The sequence below is a fragment of the Populus alba genome, chromosome 1 (genome assembly GCF_005239225.2).
Source record: "Populus alba chromosome 1, ASM523922v2, whole genome shotgun sequence".
Taxonomy (NCBI): Eukaryota; Viridiplantae; Streptophyta; class Magnoliopsida; order Malpighiales; family Salicaceae; genus Populus; species Populus alba.
In genome coordinates this window covers 6,441,324-6,459,719 of record NC_133284.1, presented here as the reverse complement: position 1 = coordinate 6,459,719, position 18,396 = coordinate 6,441,324, and the positions used below count along the sequence as shown (strand labels likewise).

Below are 18,396 nucleotides of genomic sequence, written 5' to 3'. Positions count from 1 at the left end.
AATAATTTTGAAAAGTTGTTTATAATGATATTTTAAAATAAAAAATAAAAAATATTTTATTCGGATACATGTCTCTCATACCTCTTGTTTTAAAAAATACATGAATTCACTTAAAAATTATCATAGAAATAAATTTATTTTTATACCAATATTTTTATCTTTATAATCTTTATCTTTTTCTCCTCCGAATAATAACTAAAATCACTTATCATTTATTTTTACTTTACAAAAAAAAAAAGGCAAAATAATAAAAAATAGGCCCGTAACAAGCATCTATGTGATGGTTTTGAAATTAGCTTGCACAGCTATTTCAGTATGTATTTCCCAATCGAGCAATGGTAATAAACAGGCAATTGACCAATGTATTTATTATTTTCGGGATCCACAATTTATCGTTTATTATTCTACACCTTCAAGCATGGTTTGTTTTGTTTATAACCATTTTTCTTTCCAATTGTTTTTCCCGATCATTTTTATCAAGAAATCTGGCTCCAATCCTTCATCTTTAAGCTCGAGGATGCTCCAGAGAGCCCAGATTGCATTTGTTTTGCTGGCTAGTCAACAATGATACTTATTTCTAATAAAGAGGCCAAGTAAAAAAAACTCAACGAGCCTCCTGCCCTTGTTTCCTCCTCTTCATATGCCCATTTCAAGGGTACCCTGTCCCCCCCAGAACGCCCCTGCATTGTTTTATTCCTCTGAACATGAAAACTCTGAAACCAAATCTAGCAAATCCCGATATACATGTCCTAATATCTTTGATTAAGGATTAATGCACTATTTTTCTTCTCTAATTCAATGATCTTATCGAACATCGTTTCACAGATTTTAATAGGGATCGTTGCCTTGATATCACTGCCTGCTGTTTTTTAAGTTGCATTAACATTAATTGCTTTTATACATCTTGAACCAGCCCCATCCAACAAGGTTACAGGCAAGGCCGACTAACATTTAATTCAACAAAATGCGTTTAGGGAAAACAATCCTAAGCCTTTGGCACCAAGTCAGAAGGAGGAGTCTCCCATTTGCAAGAAATATTCAAGCCTTCCATATATTTTTTTTCTTTTTTTGCGTTCACCACAAACTAAGTGCCACATTGCTGCCCAATTAATGTTGCATTAGTGAATCAATGATATTATTTAATCATTAAAAGAAACTAAAGTTGTTGTGATATTATGTGGCAATTTTTCTTGTAGCATAAGAGTTACAAGCATGATGGATTACAATAATGAATTGATAGTGGGTTTTTAGTTGGTCAAGTTTTTTTATCCTATTTGTATTTGTTTGATTCATGATCGAACCTCATGGTTTGCTTTGGCTAGCTTTGCGTTGTGATGTCAAGAAAAAAATCTAGCACATGATTGCCACTCGATTTAGGAAAAACAAATTTGATTTTATTGATTTAAAATCATTAAAACTTTGGGGATGAAATTAAAACTTGTCAGTCTAGGGATAGGTTTGAAGGGAAAGTAGAAAATTAGAAAAAGTAAATAGCGCTTGCGTATCAATTAAGTGCCAACATGTGGGAGAGGCAGCTATACTTAGCCGGCGTAAGCAGTGTCCTACTACATCCGATTCTACCCCGGCCTTGATGTCATCCAAATCATCTTATCACGGTCTACCTCCATGTGTGACACGTGCTGATAGAGGGGCTTTGCTTTGGTTTTGGCAAACCATTCTTCCTTTCTTTCTTTCCCTCTCTTTCCTCACCTTAATTTCTACAAATGGACTCTTTAAGAACTAAAGTGGATTGCCATATTTCTTTGGTGTCAAACTTGATCTTCATTCTTTTGATTATTATTTTTACCAACTATTTTTTTCAATTTCATATTTTAATATTGGATTGGTAAGGAATTGAGATTTATGATTTTTTTTATTTGTCATCTAATAAGTAATCATAGTCTTAGATCTAGATCACTAGTTTTGAAAGAATCGCGAGTTTGTGTGATAGCTAGATTTTATTTAAAATACTACTAGTAATAGCATAAAAAAGAAAACAATTATAAATGACTTAGAATAATCTCTTCAAAACATAAATGTATATAAAAGAACTAACAATAATTGTTATTTAAAAGAGGCAAAAATTATCTAAAAAAAATATATTTTTTTATTTTTACAAATAAATTTCATCTATATAAAATATATAAAAAAATTTATAGATGAATTAGAATAATATCTTCAAAAATTAAATACATACAAAATAATTTTTTAAAAAACCTTTGTTCAAAAAAGGTTAAATAACAAAAATAAATGGATATTAATTGAAACATAAATTAAAACTTGTGACTATGGTCATGAGATTGGAATAAACCAATAGAAATTGTTTTTTGAACAAAATGACAACCAATCTTAAAAATAATAATAATAATAATAATAATAATAATGGCAAACAATGAAATCAAAAAAGAAAATAAGTTAGGAAAAGGATGTTGATTCACATTAACTTTTTAAACTCGTGATTTGGGTTATTAAACCAAAAATACCACGCATAGAAAAATAATGAAGGTCAATCATTAACAAATCAAACGTTGAATGATGAAATCATGAAAAAAATCAATTACACTAAAGGATTTGAAAAAATGTAATTAAAAGAATGAGGGTGAAAATCAAAGTAAAAAATAAATTAGAGGGTAACTTAAAATTCTTGATTGAAATGTTAAATTGAAAAGAAAAATAACTTTAATAAAAGAAAAAAAAATTAAAAGAATGAGGACCAAATCAGAACAAATAATATACCATAAACTTGGATTGAAAGATGAAATTAAAAACCATTATAACTTATACCAAAGGGCTAGAAAAAAAAAACAATAAGATAAGGACATATTAAAATACAAAAAACAAAGAGGGTCAACTTGTAATTTTTTTAGGAGAAGAGAGAAAATAAGAGGACAAGAAAAAAAAAAAAAAAAAGGTGACCAGCGACAAACCACCCCACCATTGCTAACACACATTGCACCAGGAGGAAGAAGACGTGACATAACTTTTAATGACATGACAATATGATAGTTTTGGCCACCATAAGGTGTCATACGTGCTGACACGTGGACAAAACACGTCAATAACTTTTTAAATTTACATATTAATTAATCAAGCAAAAAAAAAAATTACCCTTCATGGTTTTGGAATTAACAAACAAAACTATGTGAAATGACAAAAAAAAAAACCCTAGATGCACGATAAAGATTTCCTTTCATTGTATTTTAAAAACATGAAAAAAAGACCCTTGATTTACAACTTTAATTTTTTTAGATTTCAAAGATAATCTAGTTATTATACTGTTTTGAAAATGTAACAATTGTATATATCTTTGGACTACCTTTTAATGACCAATGTGCCATGAAAAAAAGACTTGAATTACCCTCAACACCAAGACATCTATTTATTATTTAAAATATTTATACTCTTGTTTTTAGAGCATTTATGATATACTTAACTAAGAAAAAAAATTATATTATTTTTATAATTAAAAACTCTCTTTTTTTATTTGTTATAATTTATTATTAAAAGTCATTGATTTTATCAATCCTTAAATTCCATAAAAAAAAAATTATTTTGAAAATACAAAGTTTTTTTATAATCAACCATTAATTTTATAAAATCTAGAAAAAATATTAAAATGAACATATAATTACTTATTATTCAAACACTGCGAAAATCGAATTCCTGAGCAAGTTGAATATTTGTACCATTATCCTGATCAAATCCAACATGGCTTGAATGCGAGCTACAAGTTTGGATCCCGATAACATTTTTTTTTTTTTTTTTTTTTTTGATAACGTGGGTGTCCGGGCCAGCTTACGCGCACCACGACTAATCTCATGGCCCACTGAACATCCTGCAAGCTCTAGTGAGCAGGTAAGGCACCGCGGGGATGACAGGGAGGACCCAAGAGAAATAGGAAGAGAGCAAACTCTCCAGCCCCATTTCCACTGGGATTCGAACCTGGGTTCAAAGGAAGGAGAGCTGCCCCCTTCACCACTTGAGCCACGCCCCTGTTGGTGATCCCGATAACATTTTGCTTCCACTGGTCAGCCTCCAATCATAATTTTGCTAATACCAGAGTAGGGTCCTTGAAAAGACACATGATTCACTGCCATGACAAACCCTTGCCACCTTCTTAGTTTCTTCTTGTTCTTCCTCTATTTTTTTATTAAAAGATTACTTGCAATCAATAACATAACATATACGAATTTTATATGTTATCTTTGACGACTAGATCTGGTTTTCTGTATGAAATTATCTGGAATCAACATTCAATTCGTTTTTGCTCAAATTAGAGACAAATTGGACAATACACACACACACATATATATATAATTCGTCCACCCAAATAAATGATTCATGAGGTTCCAAATTGATTATTGTTGATAGATTAATTAACATATAATCTTTTCAAAAGCCTTTGGAAAAGAGAGAAAAAGAAAAGGGTACTAAAGGGGCCATTTGTGCCAGAGTTTGCTTCTTTAATGCCAGTAATGAAGATCTACATATGGATAGCGTCTCTGCAAAAACATATCTGGATTGTATTGGTAAATAAACTGTTCATAATTTCACGACTGAGATTTTTCTGATTATGCCTTGTTGATGCCCACAGAGGCCTGAAAACTTGCTAAAACTATCTTAAAATAGCATTGCGGTTTATATAAGCATACTTCTCCCCTCAAAGTTAGGTAAGAATGGGAATGGCCATACGCCTCATTTAAGGCTCCTAGAGGCTTGGCCTTTCACCAAGTTATATTCGTTTTCTTTTTCTCTGTTTTATTTAAAACAAGTTGAGAAGACCTTCTAGTTTTAGATCAAGCACGAGAGATTGATTTGAGAGCATAAACAATTAATAACGAGGAACATAAAGTCAGTTGCTTGAAAAGATTTTCATTCTCCTGGAGGCACAGAAGTCTATAATGTGGGTCTCAGCAACCTGCTTGGCTGTGGATGCTTGCTTCCATGTCCCATTACAGAGACACTCCAAGCAGACTCCTCCTCGTTTTCTAATCCGACGTTTAGCCAAAATTGTGACGAGCAAATGCTAAATAACAGTGGTTAGGCAAGGTTTTACTCATTTCTTGAGTTTTACGAGCTTAGACTTTGGGATCAAGTGACTTGATCTTGATTGACACATAAATTAAATTAAAGAGAGAGTCATTAGGTGTATTTGCATGCAAATTTCCTGTGTGGAGCAGCCTAAAATCTACACCAGCGTCATGGACTAATTCTACAATAGAAATACTTACAGATGAGGCCCAACCCACCCTCTCCCTCTAGAATGGTGTTTGTTTCCCTGTCAGGATTCTTTGCCCAGCAAAAGAGCTGTAAAGCAATCGTCTCCATGATTGCCAATTGATCACAACATTGTCCTCTTCTCCCATGGCTTCCTCCTTAGATTTAATGCATGACTTTATTAATATTGTTAATCATTATATTTTGCCTCATTCCACCTGCCTGATCTTATTATATAGCCTGAGAGGTGGACTCTGGGCAGCATCGGATACTTACTGAACAAGCTTTTCTTTAGCATGCATACAAAGCCAGTGATTGGGTTTGAAATTCTACCAGAGTTTTACTCTTATTAAATTGTGTAAGAGGCTGATTTAATTTTTTCAAATAAAATAAAAATACATGTAGCTTATATAGGTAGTTTGACCAATAAGAGCTACATCTAAGCGCAGGTTACAAGACAAGGCCACGTGTGTAGGACCTCCATAACCTCTACTTCCCTTACATTTCCTCCTCTTTTTTTCTTATTCTTTTTTTTTTTTTAATGGAAATCTTGAATATACATCATTTCCCAAAATCCCCTCCAGAATCTGTTATTTATTCGTTCCCTCTCCACCTCCCAGCTACCCAGAAACACATTCCAGTTGTGACCTGTGAGTGGGAGAGAGGGGAGAAGCCTTTTAAGCATGAGAAGCATTAATTCCCATCAGGTCGTTCTCTTCCTGTTCTGTCCTGACCATTCTCTTTGCTCTTGCCTTTAGCTGCCAAGCTGCTGCTGCTGCTGCTGCTTCTTTTTTTAATCTAGTTGAACAGAAAGAGAGCATAAACTTGTAACAGCTTAATTTGGTTACCATTTAGCCAAAGAGTCATATGACATGCTGTAAGGCTAGCAAAAACTCTTACCAAAAACTTACATTTCATTCTAGCTTTTCCATTGTTGCAAAAAATGTTGCCAGTCTTTGATCCAAATGATAATGAAGCTGGCTTAAAGCTCTTGGAGGACCTGACCAACAATGCATGCCAGATACAACAGCAGGTATTGGAGGAAATCCTCGCCACCAATTTACATACAGAGTATCTTAAAAGCTTTCTCAATGGTGATTCTGGTAAGGAAAACTTCAAGAATAAAGTTCCCATTGTGAATTACGAGGATATCAAGCCTTGTATCGAGCGAATTGCCAACGGAGAGACTTCATCTATCATTTCAGCTCAACCAATCACTGAGCTCCTCACAAGGTATAAAAATTTATCAATTATGCTCTCATATTTCTTCAAGAAATTCCCTTGAAAGTCCTCGTCAAGTCAATCTTTCTTTCTGAGAAATTGATCAAGTTAATTATATGCAGCTCTGGTACTTCTGGAGGACAGCCAAAAATTATGCCTTCGACTGCTGAAGAACTGGAAAGGAAGACGTTCTTTTATAACCTCCTTGTGCCTGTAATGAACAAGTAAGATTACTCTCTCCATATTCTTGTTCTTTTGAATTTTGCTTCTGCCTATAAGATAATGGAACAGTGCAAGCAAGGTGAGTAGACTTGAAACAGCTTTATTTTTTCTTTTTCAGGTATGTTGATGGCTTGGACCAGGGTAAAGCAATGTATCTTTTGTTTATCAAACCCGAAATTAGCACCCCTTCTGGCTTGATGGCAAGACCTGTCCTAACCAGCTACTATAAGAGCAAAAACTTCAGAAACCGGGCTTTTAACCGTTATAATGTTTATACAAGCCCTGATGAGACCATCTTATGTTCTGATAGCAAACAGAGCATGTACTGTCAATTGCTATGTGGTTTAGTACAGCGGGATGAGGTCTTAAGAGTAGGTGCAATCTTTGCATCAGCTTTCCTGCGTGCTATCAAGTTTTTGGAGGAATATTTGAAAGAATTATGTTCCAACATAAGAGCAGGTAGTGTAAGTGATTGGATTACTGACCCTAATTGCAGAAATGCGGTATTGTCAATTCTGAGCAAACCCAATTCAGAATTGGCTGATTTGATCGAGGATGAATGTAGTGGGAAATCTTGGGAAGGAATAATCAAGAAGCTTTGGCCGAGAACAAAGTACATTGAAGTTATTGTTACAGGTTCTATGGCGCAATACATCCCAACCCTTGAATTCTATAGCGGTGGGCTTCCATTAGTTTCAACAATGTATGGCTCTTCTGAATGTTATTTGGGAATCAACTTTAAACCACTGAGCAACCCTTCTGATGTCTCTTACACCCTCCTTCCAAATATGGCCTACTTTGAATTCTTGCCTGTTGATAATAACCACAAAGAAGTGGTACCGGACGTCCAGTGCAACGGTGTTGGTGTTACAGATCGGAATGGCAAGGAAATGGTTGAAGCTGTTGATCTTGTGGAGGTCAAACTTGGTCACTACTATGAACTGATTGTCACCACTTTTACAGGTGAGTTTTTCCTTGAGCTGACTTTTTTTTTTTTTTTTCTCTTCAGAATCTCGATACTGTATATTTAAGCATCCAACGCATGACATGCCTAATTTTGCTCATCTACTTAGTGTACCATTGATTTCAACTCATCGATCCCAAATCATCCTTTAAATAGAGTAACAAATTTTATAGATGCTTTTGATTATGGATTGCAGATAAAAAGATGATGCCTTGTTTATAGCTCAGTCTCTCACTATTTTGTTTACTCTCTTCTCAGGCTTGTATAGATATAGAGTTGGAGACATTCTCATGGTGACCGGCTTCTACAATAATGCTCCACAATTTCGTTTTGTGCACCGGCGAAATGTGGTTTTAAGCATTGATACGGACAAGACCAATGAAGAAGACCTCTTAAAGGCAGTGACACGAGCGAAAGTCCTCCTTGAGCCACTCGGTTTCCTTCTAACTGAGTACACTAGCTTCGCTGACACTGCCTCAATCCCAGGTCATTATGTACTATTTTGGGAACTTAAAATGAGAGGAACTAATGATCTGCCAGAGCTTGATCCAGCTATAATGGAGCAATGCTGCTCCGTTGTTGAAGAATCGCTCGATTCTGTTTATAGGAGGTGTAGGAAGAAAGACAAATCAATTGGACCCCTGGAAGTAAGGGTGGTGACACATGGAACGTTTGATGCGCTCATGGATTTTTGTGTATCTCAAGGGTCTTCAGTTAATCAGTACAAGACACCCAGATGCATCAAATCCGAGGAGGCCTTAAAGATTTTAGATTCCAGGGTGGTGGGAAGATTTTCCAGCAACAAAACTCCTTTCTGGGAGCCATTCAGAATCGAAACCTAATTATGAATAGCTAGCTGTTCATAGTCTTTGGCACACTCTTGGGGGATTATCTTCGCGTCCTCCACATTTTGATTTCTAGTCTGGTTGATCCTGTCCTTTTCCTTCTATGTATGCTGAATTTGTTTTGAAATTAGACTATTTAGCCAACCATGTCTTCAATTACTTGTCAAAATTTAAACTACCCACCTCTCTTTTCTGACCATCAAGGATAGTTTTTCAGTATGTTTTTATGATCATTGAATTAGTCAATGACAATAGACTAGCGTGCCGACATGGGCTGAAAGTGTGATGTATCATTCTGAAAGTGAAGATGATATCTATGTTCTCATTAACCTAGGGTTCAATTCAGAGTAATCTGGAAAAGAAAGACGGTGCCTTTCCTCCATTAAATTCAGATGAGGCTAAGATCTACTTGGAAAGTGCCATTACACAGTTGCACCATCACTTTCAAGCACTGCTGTCATTATCTAGCAGCCTGCATGGCGCAATTAATACTGTAAGAAAGATACTCGCTAGCTCGTGGGAAATTAAGTATCAAGACTTGTCAAGTGGCAGGAGCAAAACCCATATGCCTTCGCACATCCAGAAAATGAAAGGTGCTGCGGTCAATTTTAAGGAGCTGTGGCTGATGAGGGCGATACATGCAAGCAGAAGGAAAAACTAACAAGCTTCCTTCATGACCAATATCATGAACATGATAATGATGATCTTATTCATCCAAAAGAAAAGTGACAGTACGAATCTGGAATGAATTGAAAGTAACAGCAGAATTTGGAGTCCAGCAAATACATACTGGAATGAGTTTTGTTTTTATGAAAATCTTGAAATTTCCTTTTCTTTTACCTGGTCAAGGGCTCGCACATAGTGATGCGGAACAATACATTAAAAGAATTAAAACAGGAAATAATGAAGAAAAATAAAAAGAAAAACCATAAAAGAGAAGAACAGGGTTGTAAAATTCTGCAACTTTATAATTTTTATTTAATTCTTTAAAACCCCCTTACGTTAAAACAAAAATATGATATAAATATTAAAACCCTAACTAGGACAAGAAATTGAGTTTATAGCCCACTAAATAAAATATTCAACAATAAATTAAATCAAACCTCATAAAATCTAATTAATAAACTTCAACTATATATCATAAACTAATAAATTAAAATTATTTTTATTTTTCTCATCATGTGTCAGAGATATCAAGAAACTCAACATGTTATTTTAAACCTATAACGTCCTTGATGTCAAGTATAAGAGGACGAGAAGCATGTTGATCTGTCTTTCTTTGTCTATGGTAATCATACAAGTGTATAAATAATTTCTCGAATCCGGTGTCTCGAGCAACAGTTTCTTGTACAAACTTTAGCCGTCGTCGTTGAAACAAGTTAATTACTAGAATAGGTGCAGAAGTAGCTAGAAATTTAGCAAAGGAAATAAAGCAGATTGATATCCACATTTATATAACTTTAAGCAAGCTGGAGTCCTTTTTATAGCGATGCAGGCAAGGGCCAACATGCGGCCACGAGTACTGGAAGTTAGGCGGGGATCCATGAACCATGGACATGGAAGGGGGACAATGAGAGCAGCCCAAGGAGACAGATTAAACTGTACAAACAAATAGGGAAGTCTGTGTAAATAGAAGCACTTTGACTTTGTCTCTTGCATTTATGAGAAACATGTGGCCTTAACCACCACCAGCTCTACCCCATCAGGGGAGGTTAGACCCTCTCCTCATCCCTCTTCCCTCTCCATTCAATATGCTGCAATGTGGCTCCACTTGCATTTCTTCTTCTTTCCCTTTTTCCCTTTTTTTCTCGATTGGAGCAATACTTTATCTTCCAGCGAGAAAGGGATGTGGGGAAGAATACTCCACGGAAAGTGTCTGCAACTTTAAGCAATTGAGCAACACATTTCACTCGAGAGAGTGACCTGAAATTCAAGCAAATGTGAAAGATAATAGAAATGAAAACGATTTAAAATATCCATGCATGCATGATATGGATTTATGAAATTAAGCTGCAATGAATCAACAAATCACAGCTCCGTGCATTTCAAAACACTTGAAATTATGGTATAATGCAATGTTTAAAGAAATCTCATATTTTATTACAGTAATTAATTAACAGGATCCATCTTATAATGTTGCAGGGACCATTGCCTGGCAGACTGCGTTCTAGCAAAGCAAAAGGGGCCATTCCCCTCCGTTTTTTGTCATTCAAAAAATAGCTCTTCTTACTCGCTTGGCATAAAGGTGGCTGCTGATAAGACATTTTACTAAGGGTCTGCTGCTCACGCGTTGATTGAACAGAGAAGTTAGGGAGTGCCCATCATTATGTAAAGTGGAGTCGGATGCGTCTCAACCCAGATATATTGTGTAATGTGGTAGGCATTTGTCAGCTTATTAATAGCTATAAAACCAGGCACACGAGTGTTGGACTCATGTTGGAGACGTTTTAGAGAAAGACACAAGCTCTTTAGCTGTCTTTGACTCAGAATCCCGGAGGGTTGTGTGTCCTTTTAATGGTGCTACGACCCTACTTCAAAAAATGCAAAATAGAACTGAGATCGGGACTTTTCCGTTGCCCTTCTTCGAGATAAGGCCATGTCTTCGTGCTTTGTGGTGAGAGTGAAAGGACCTTAAAAGTGGGTCATTGCTGCTCTCCCAGACTGTGTGGCAAGTGTTGCAAGGAAATCCAGGTATAAGGATATGATTGGGACTTTGTTCCTGCAGGCTGCTAAACAAGAACGTGATACTGGAACGCTTGGCTTTCAAGGATTGACGTATTTGAGGCAATTTACAGGGATCATGCTGAGCCTTAGGTCTTTATTTCTAATGGAGGTGGAAGATAACTCTCTGGTCACGATCACCTCACCCTGAAACCATTGGAGACTGTGTGAGTGTTAAGCAGTTTGCATTATTGTGAGAACTACAATAAAACGAAAACCACGTTTAAATTTGGTGGCTGCGCAGCCAGGAGCCTTGTTGGCATCTATTATAGAGATATTCTGTGCAGATTGTGTAACTGAAGAGAGATTTACTCTTCTTAATCAAAACTGATTGAGTAATCAAAGATTAGTTTTAATTCTTAGTAATTATAATTTTTAATGCTATTTATAATTCTTGTAACAGTCAAACAAATTCTCATATATATAGCTGTATATTGTAAACTGAATCAATAAGAAAAACCATTTTCTACATGGTATCAGACTAAACCTACGATCCTCACCTATTTCTCTTCTTTTAGTGTTTCTCTTTTTTTTTCCTTTTTCTTTCTCATGGCCACCATCTCTTCGGCTCTCTCTCAAAATATTGCTCAATTCACCAAACTTACTGAAACCAATTATCTCACTTGGCTTCGGCAAATCAAACCTTACCTTTATGGTGCCAACCTTTAGGGATATGTTGATGGCACCATTCCTGAACCATCTCTCACCATCCTGAATACTGCTTCTGCTTCTACTTCTACTTCTGACACTTAATCCGCAAGATCCATTCCTAATCCTAATCATGCTAGCTGGTTCATCATCGACCAATAAATTGTTAGCATCCTCACCACCACTCTAACAGAAAACATTGCACAACTTACCATTGGTTTCGACACATCAAAGGCAATTTGGGACTGTCTTGAACGTCACTTTTCCCAAAAGTCTGTAGCAAGTGAAACCAATCTCAAAATGCAACTTCTTGATCTCAATAAAGGCACTCAATCTGTTGATACTTATCTTCGTCATGCTAAATCAATTGCTGATGCATTAATTTCTATTAACAAGCCTGTTCCTGATGAGGATTTGGTCATCGCCACTCTTCATGGTCTTGGCCCTGATTATCTCATGCTTCGTACTGCCCTCACTCAAAATCCTCCACTCCTAGATTTCATTGAATTTCAGGCTCGAATTCTCTCTTTTGATGCTCAACAATCTCGTCCTGTTGATTCTCCTACAATCATCGCTCTTTTCAATCACACTCATGCTCCCTCTACCCGTCATGATCACCACCCTAATACTGGTCATCAATTTCCCACCAATGGTCGTCCTAACAATGGTCGCTTTAGACATGGTTGCTATTTTCAGCAGCGCGCCACTCCACAGTCACAAGTTGGGTTTTCATTTCCTATGCAACAGCAACATGTGCCTCCATCAGGGCCATTTACTTCACCAGCTTGGGCTACTCGTCCTCCACCAAATGGTATTCTTAGCCCAACACCTCAATGGTGTCCAAATTGTCACTCAAGTCACCATGGACTTTCTCAATGTCCACATAGATTTTCTAGTCCAAACACTGCCACTCCATTTGCTGGTGTACATTATGTTGCTGATCCAAACTGGTACCCAGACACAGGTGCAACTCATCACATGACAGCCATGCCCATCAATAATTCTCAATCTTATGGTGGGCCGCATAATGTCTATATAATGGGTAATGGGGACTCAATGTTATGTTTTCTCATACTGGTAACCTTCCCTTTTCATTAGGACTCTTCTACCTTCACTCTACAAAATGTCTTTCATATTCCATCTATTCGTAAAAATCTTCTATCTGTTGCTCGTTTCACTAAAGATAATCATGTTTTCTTTCTCTTTGCACCTGACTTCTATCAAATCTATTGCTTACGCACTGGATGTCTATTGTTTCAGGGCCCTTGTAAAGATGGTTTGTATCCGCTTAATCTATCAAACGTCTCTACTTCTCACAAGCCCTTGCTTCCATTCACTCCTCCATCTGGCACAATCGTTTGGGTCATCCGTCATCAAATGTCCTTGCACATCTAAGTCCTGTAATTAATTCCAAATTGTCTTTTCTTTTTTTTTGTCGAGACTGTGCACTTAGCAAGTCTCACCAATTACCTTTTACTTCCAACAAAGAGACTGCTAGCACTCCTTTTCATATTATACATATTGATGTTTGGTCCTCCTTTACCATTTCTGTAAGTGGTTTCAAATATTATATTCTATTTACTGATGAATTCTCACATTACATTTGGATTTATCCTATGCGTTGCAAAAATGAAGTCCTCACTCATTTTCAAACTTTAGTTGCCAAGATTCAAAACATCTTCCACCAAACCATTCAATTTCTTCAAAGTGATAATGAGACAGAATATGTCAATAATGCATTTTCTCATTATTGTAAATCCTTGGAAATTCAACAAAGATTTTCTTGCCCCCACACACCACAACAAAATGGCCTTGCAGAACGTAAGCACTGCCATATTGCTACAATGACTCGCAGTCTCCTTCTCACTTCTGGTACTCCACATAATCTTTGGGTTGAAGCTTTTTTAACCTCCGTTTACCTTATTAATCTTCTTCCCATACCCACTCTTCATTGGGATACTCCACATACTCATCTTTATGGTAGTTCGCCTTCCTATTCCTCTCTTCGAGTTTTTGGATGTTCATATTTTCCTCATCTTGGGTCTTATATCTCTGATAAACTTTCAAGTCGTAGCATTGAGTGTGTCTTTCTTGGTTACAGTTCTCAACACAAAGGTTATTGTGTCTAGATCCTACCATTGGTCGTGTCTATATTTTTAGGCATGTTATTTTTAACGAAACAGTTTTTCCTTACAAACAGTTGCAGGCACATTCAGTTCCCGACGCTGGCCTATTGGAATTCACACTTTTGTCCAACTCAGAGCTCCCACAACTTGCTCATTTTGGTCCAAACTCACCTGCTGAGAACAACAACTCTCCTTATCTTGTGTCTCAACCAGAGCAGTGTGAAATGGATATTGAATTCCTGATTACAACATCATCGGCTACATCCCAGTCTATGGAGCCCACTGCCGCCCTCATCTTTACTTATCAGTGCTGACGTTCATCATATCCAGTTACTTCACAGATAGCATCCACCTCTCTTCAGTCATTTGCCCCTGAAGCAACTATTCCACATCTGGTCTCAAGTGATCCTTCTCCTGTCTCTAATCCTCCAGCATCATCAACATCTTTATCACTTGCTTCTTAGTCTCTTCCTGTGCTACCAAGAACACCACCCTCTCCACCTAAGAGGACACGTCTACAGCATGGTATTGTACAACCTAAAATTCAAGCTAATGGCACTATCAAATATCCAATTCCTCGTGCTCTCCTCAATGTCATTGAAACTACAGAGCCCATATGCTACACTCAAGCTTCTAAACATGTGATATAGCGTGCTACAACGGTTGATGAAATCAATGCTTTGCTGAAAAATAAAACTTGGACATTGGTTCCTCCTTTTTCCTCTTAAAATCTTGTTGGTTGCAAATGAGTATTTCGAGTAAAGCACAACCCAAATGGCATAATTGCACGTCACAAAGCACGACTTGTGGCTAAAAGATTTCATCAACAACAAGGTATAGACTATACAGATACCTTTAGTCCTGTTATTAAACCTGCAACTATTCGTGTTGTGCTTTCTCTTGCTGTATTTAGAGGCTGGTCACTTCGTCAATTGGATGTTAAGAACGTGTTCCTCCATGGTTTTCTTAAAGAAGACGTCTATATGACTTAACCACCAGGATTCATTAATCAGTCATGGCCATCTCATGTTTGCAAGCTCAACAAAGCCATCTACGGCCTCAAGCAAGCTACTCGTGTATGGTTTCACCGAATGACATGCTTCTTATTATCAATTGGCTTTGTTCAGAGCTTGGCTGATTCATCTCTATTTTTTTTCCAACATGAGCGCCATACAATTTATTTTCTTCTCTATGTTGATGACATTGTGGTCACAGGTAGTGATGATCGACTTTTACAAAGTTTTATTGATGCTTTAAGTCGAGGCTTTGACATCACAGATCTTGGAAATCTACATTACTTTCTCGGTTTGCAGGTTACATCTTAAAATAAAGGTGTTCATATAAGTCAACTCAAATATGCATATGATCTTCTCATGAAGCATGATATGCTGCTTAGTAAACCTGTGAGTACTCCGATGTCAGCAAAAGATATTCTCACTTCTAATGATGGTGCTCTCCTTCCCAATCCATCGGTCTTTCGGGAAATTGTTGGATCATTACAATACTTGACAATCACTCGCCCTGACATTGCCTTTGCTGTTAATTCTATTGCTCAGTTCATGAGTCAACCACGCTTCCCTTACTTAATTGCTGCTAAGCGCATACTTCGCTACATCAAAGGCTCACTTGACCATGGTTTGTTCTTTGGTCCTCAGCACCATCCTACTTATCTTACTGCCTATGTGGATGCTAATTGGGCTGGCTGTTCAGAATCTCACCATTCAACGTCTGGTTATCTTGTTTATCTTGGCACTAACTTGGTCTCTTGGTGCTCTAAAAAGCAACCTACCATTGCTCGTTCCAGTGCTGAGTTTAAGTATTGTTCTCTTTCCCATGCTAGTGCAGAGTCTACTTGGTTAGCCTACTTACTCTATGAACTTGGTGCTCACATTTAGTTTCTCATTCTCTTGCATTGTGATAACCTCAGTGCTACGTACATGGCTTCCAATCTGGTATTTCATGCCTACACTAAACATATTGAACTTGATTATTACTTTGTTCGTGATAAGGTTGCACTCGGAAGCCATCATGTTTGCTTTATCCCTTCCATAGATTACCTGCAGATTTGCTCACCAAGCCTTTTCACAAGAATCGACATGTTCTTTTTACTCGCAAACTTGTCCGTGCAGGCCCGTCAAGTTTGAGGGAGGGTATTAGAGAGATATCCTCTGTTGATTGTGTAACTGAAGAGAGATTTACTCTTCTCAATCAAAACTGATTGAGTAACCGAAGATCAGTTTTAATTCTTAGTAATTATAGTTTTTAATGCTATTTATAATTCTTGTAACGGTCAAACAAATTCTCCTATATATATAGTTGTATATTGTAAACTGAATCAATAAGAAAAACCATTTTCTACAGCATCTGAGTAATTACTTGCTGCCAGAGACGCAAACATATCTTTTTAGATAGTTGTGCTCAAGAGCCAGTCCCCATTGGCCTTCTGATTACATCTTGTTTGTGAAAGTTAAGTTTTTAAACTCGCTCCTTTCTCAAGTTGGATTCTACTACTGTGCTTACATTCGCCTCAAAAGTTTACTGTTAGCTTGACTTTAATTTAATTTAATTTTTAATATAATAATTTAGAGGAGTTGGATTATTTTTATATTATTTTTAAGAATTAAATTCTATTTTAAATTGAATTAAGAAGATTTCAAAGCAAAGTTAATCATGAAAAGTTTTTTAAGAAGCTGCGGTTGCAGTTATTTGAGTTGGGCCTCCAATTGAACCTCCATGGCTTGCCTTCAAGAGGCCGCCGTTCTTGCTCGTGGAGATATTTCATCGTTGAATTCGCTGTTTTTGGGTATTTAGCCCAGAACTACATGGAAATCTCAGAGCCCCTGCAAGGCCACACCTCTCAATTTCTTTCGAATTGATGTTCCAGCATCTTGAGGTGTAATAATTAAGTGTACTGCGGGGGACATGCTTATGCGATAAATGGCTTGTTTTTTTAATGAAATTTTCATTTTAACAGTATCCATTGCTTTTACTTTTTTATTATTTTTTACTTGTTCTGCGAGAAAACATAGCGTATAAATAATAAAACTTATAAGAATTCTATATATAGTTGAGTTCAAAATTAAATATGAAACCAAAAAAAAAAGAGAAAATACAAAGGAAATATAGATGGATAATTTTTCTAAGGTCTTATAAATAAATAAATAAAAACATTTTAGTTTCAAATCTCATCAATTTGTCACTCATTATTTAGACAATGTTGGAACTGTGGTTGGAAAATATTTTAAAAAAAATTAATATATTTTTTATGTTTTTATATTATTTTGATATATTAATGGCATAAATGATTTTTTTTAATTACTTTAATATGTTTTGGAATGAAAAGTATTTAAATAATCATTATCACAATTTCAAATATACTCTTATTTGAAAAAAAAAAAAAAACCTACCTTGCTCTATTAATAAAATGAAAAACAATCTTCAAATATCTAATAATAAAACTTCTCTTGGTGTTTACTTTGCGAACGTGAGACTTGTTTCCTTACAAATCCTTGTCCTTATCATGTTAAAAAAAAGTTCATACAAAAAGACGGACGCGCAAAGTAGAAATTAGCTTATAATAAAATATTCTTGGTGATCCTCAGGAAGTCGTAAAATAAATAGTAAAGAAAAAGTTCACCTTTGCAAAAGACAAAGAATTTTAATGGTAAAATAAATTTTTGAGGTGATGATAAAGATGAAGAAATAAAAAGAGGAGACAAAAGGAGACTAGATTACAAAAAATATTTGATATGTAATTTTATTGTGAGTCAAATAATATTTTTTAGTAAAAATAAATATATTGGTATTTTCTATGTGTTTTTTATATAAAAAATCTTAGATTAAATATTCTATACATGCATTTGAAATAATAAATAAAGAGTTATTTATTTAACAAAAACAAATTATAAAGTTTGGTTTTTAATAATCAAAGTTATCAAGCCAAATAAGTGTCATGGATTCATTAGAGTTCAACAATTTTTTATATATTTTTTTTATTTAATTACATGATAAGAAAAATAAATAATTGTAAAATTAAAAACAAATTAAACATCATAATATTTATTTTAGATTGTGATAAACCCATAAATACCAAACAAAAACAAATTATATTATCTAATAAAAAAATTCATAAAATATTAAAAAAATAAGATTGGAAAAGAGTTAAGCAAGAAAAATCAATAAAAGATTTAATTGTGAAGGATTAAATTGAAAAAAAAAAACCAACCAGGAAGGATCAATATGGAAAAAAACAAGCCAATTCAAAAAAAAAAAACCCAATTGTAACAGATCAATTTGAAAAAAAAAATCTGAAAAACAAAAATAAATAAAATAAAAAGAAGAAGAAAAAGAAAAAGAAAAAAAAATGGTGTGCGTAGGCCTTGGAAAACCCACACGCATGGCCTACTAATTCTTTTTATATATTTTTTTTTTA

At 35.5% G+C, this 18,396-nt stretch overlaps 1 protein-coding gene across 1 annotated transcript; it reads left to right on the top strand.

Annotated features, from left to right (window-relative positions):
* Positions 1 to 5,795: 5,795 nt before the first annotated feature.
* LOC118042814 (indole-3-acetic acid-amido synthetase GH3.17) lies at positions 5,796 to 9,191 on the top strand. The gene is made up of 4 exons (XM_035050538.2): positions 5,796 to 6,450; positions 6,561 to 6,662; positions 6,779 to 7,623; positions 7,883 to 9,191. The coding sequence occupies exons 1-4, from the start codon at positions 6,161 to 6,163 to the stop codon at positions 8,464 to 8,466; spliced, it is 1,821 nt and encodes a 606-aa protein (XP_034906429.1). The 5' UTR covers positions 5,796 to 6,160; the 3' UTR covers positions 8,467 to 9,191.
* Positions 9,192 to 18,396: the final 9,205 nt, after the last annotated feature.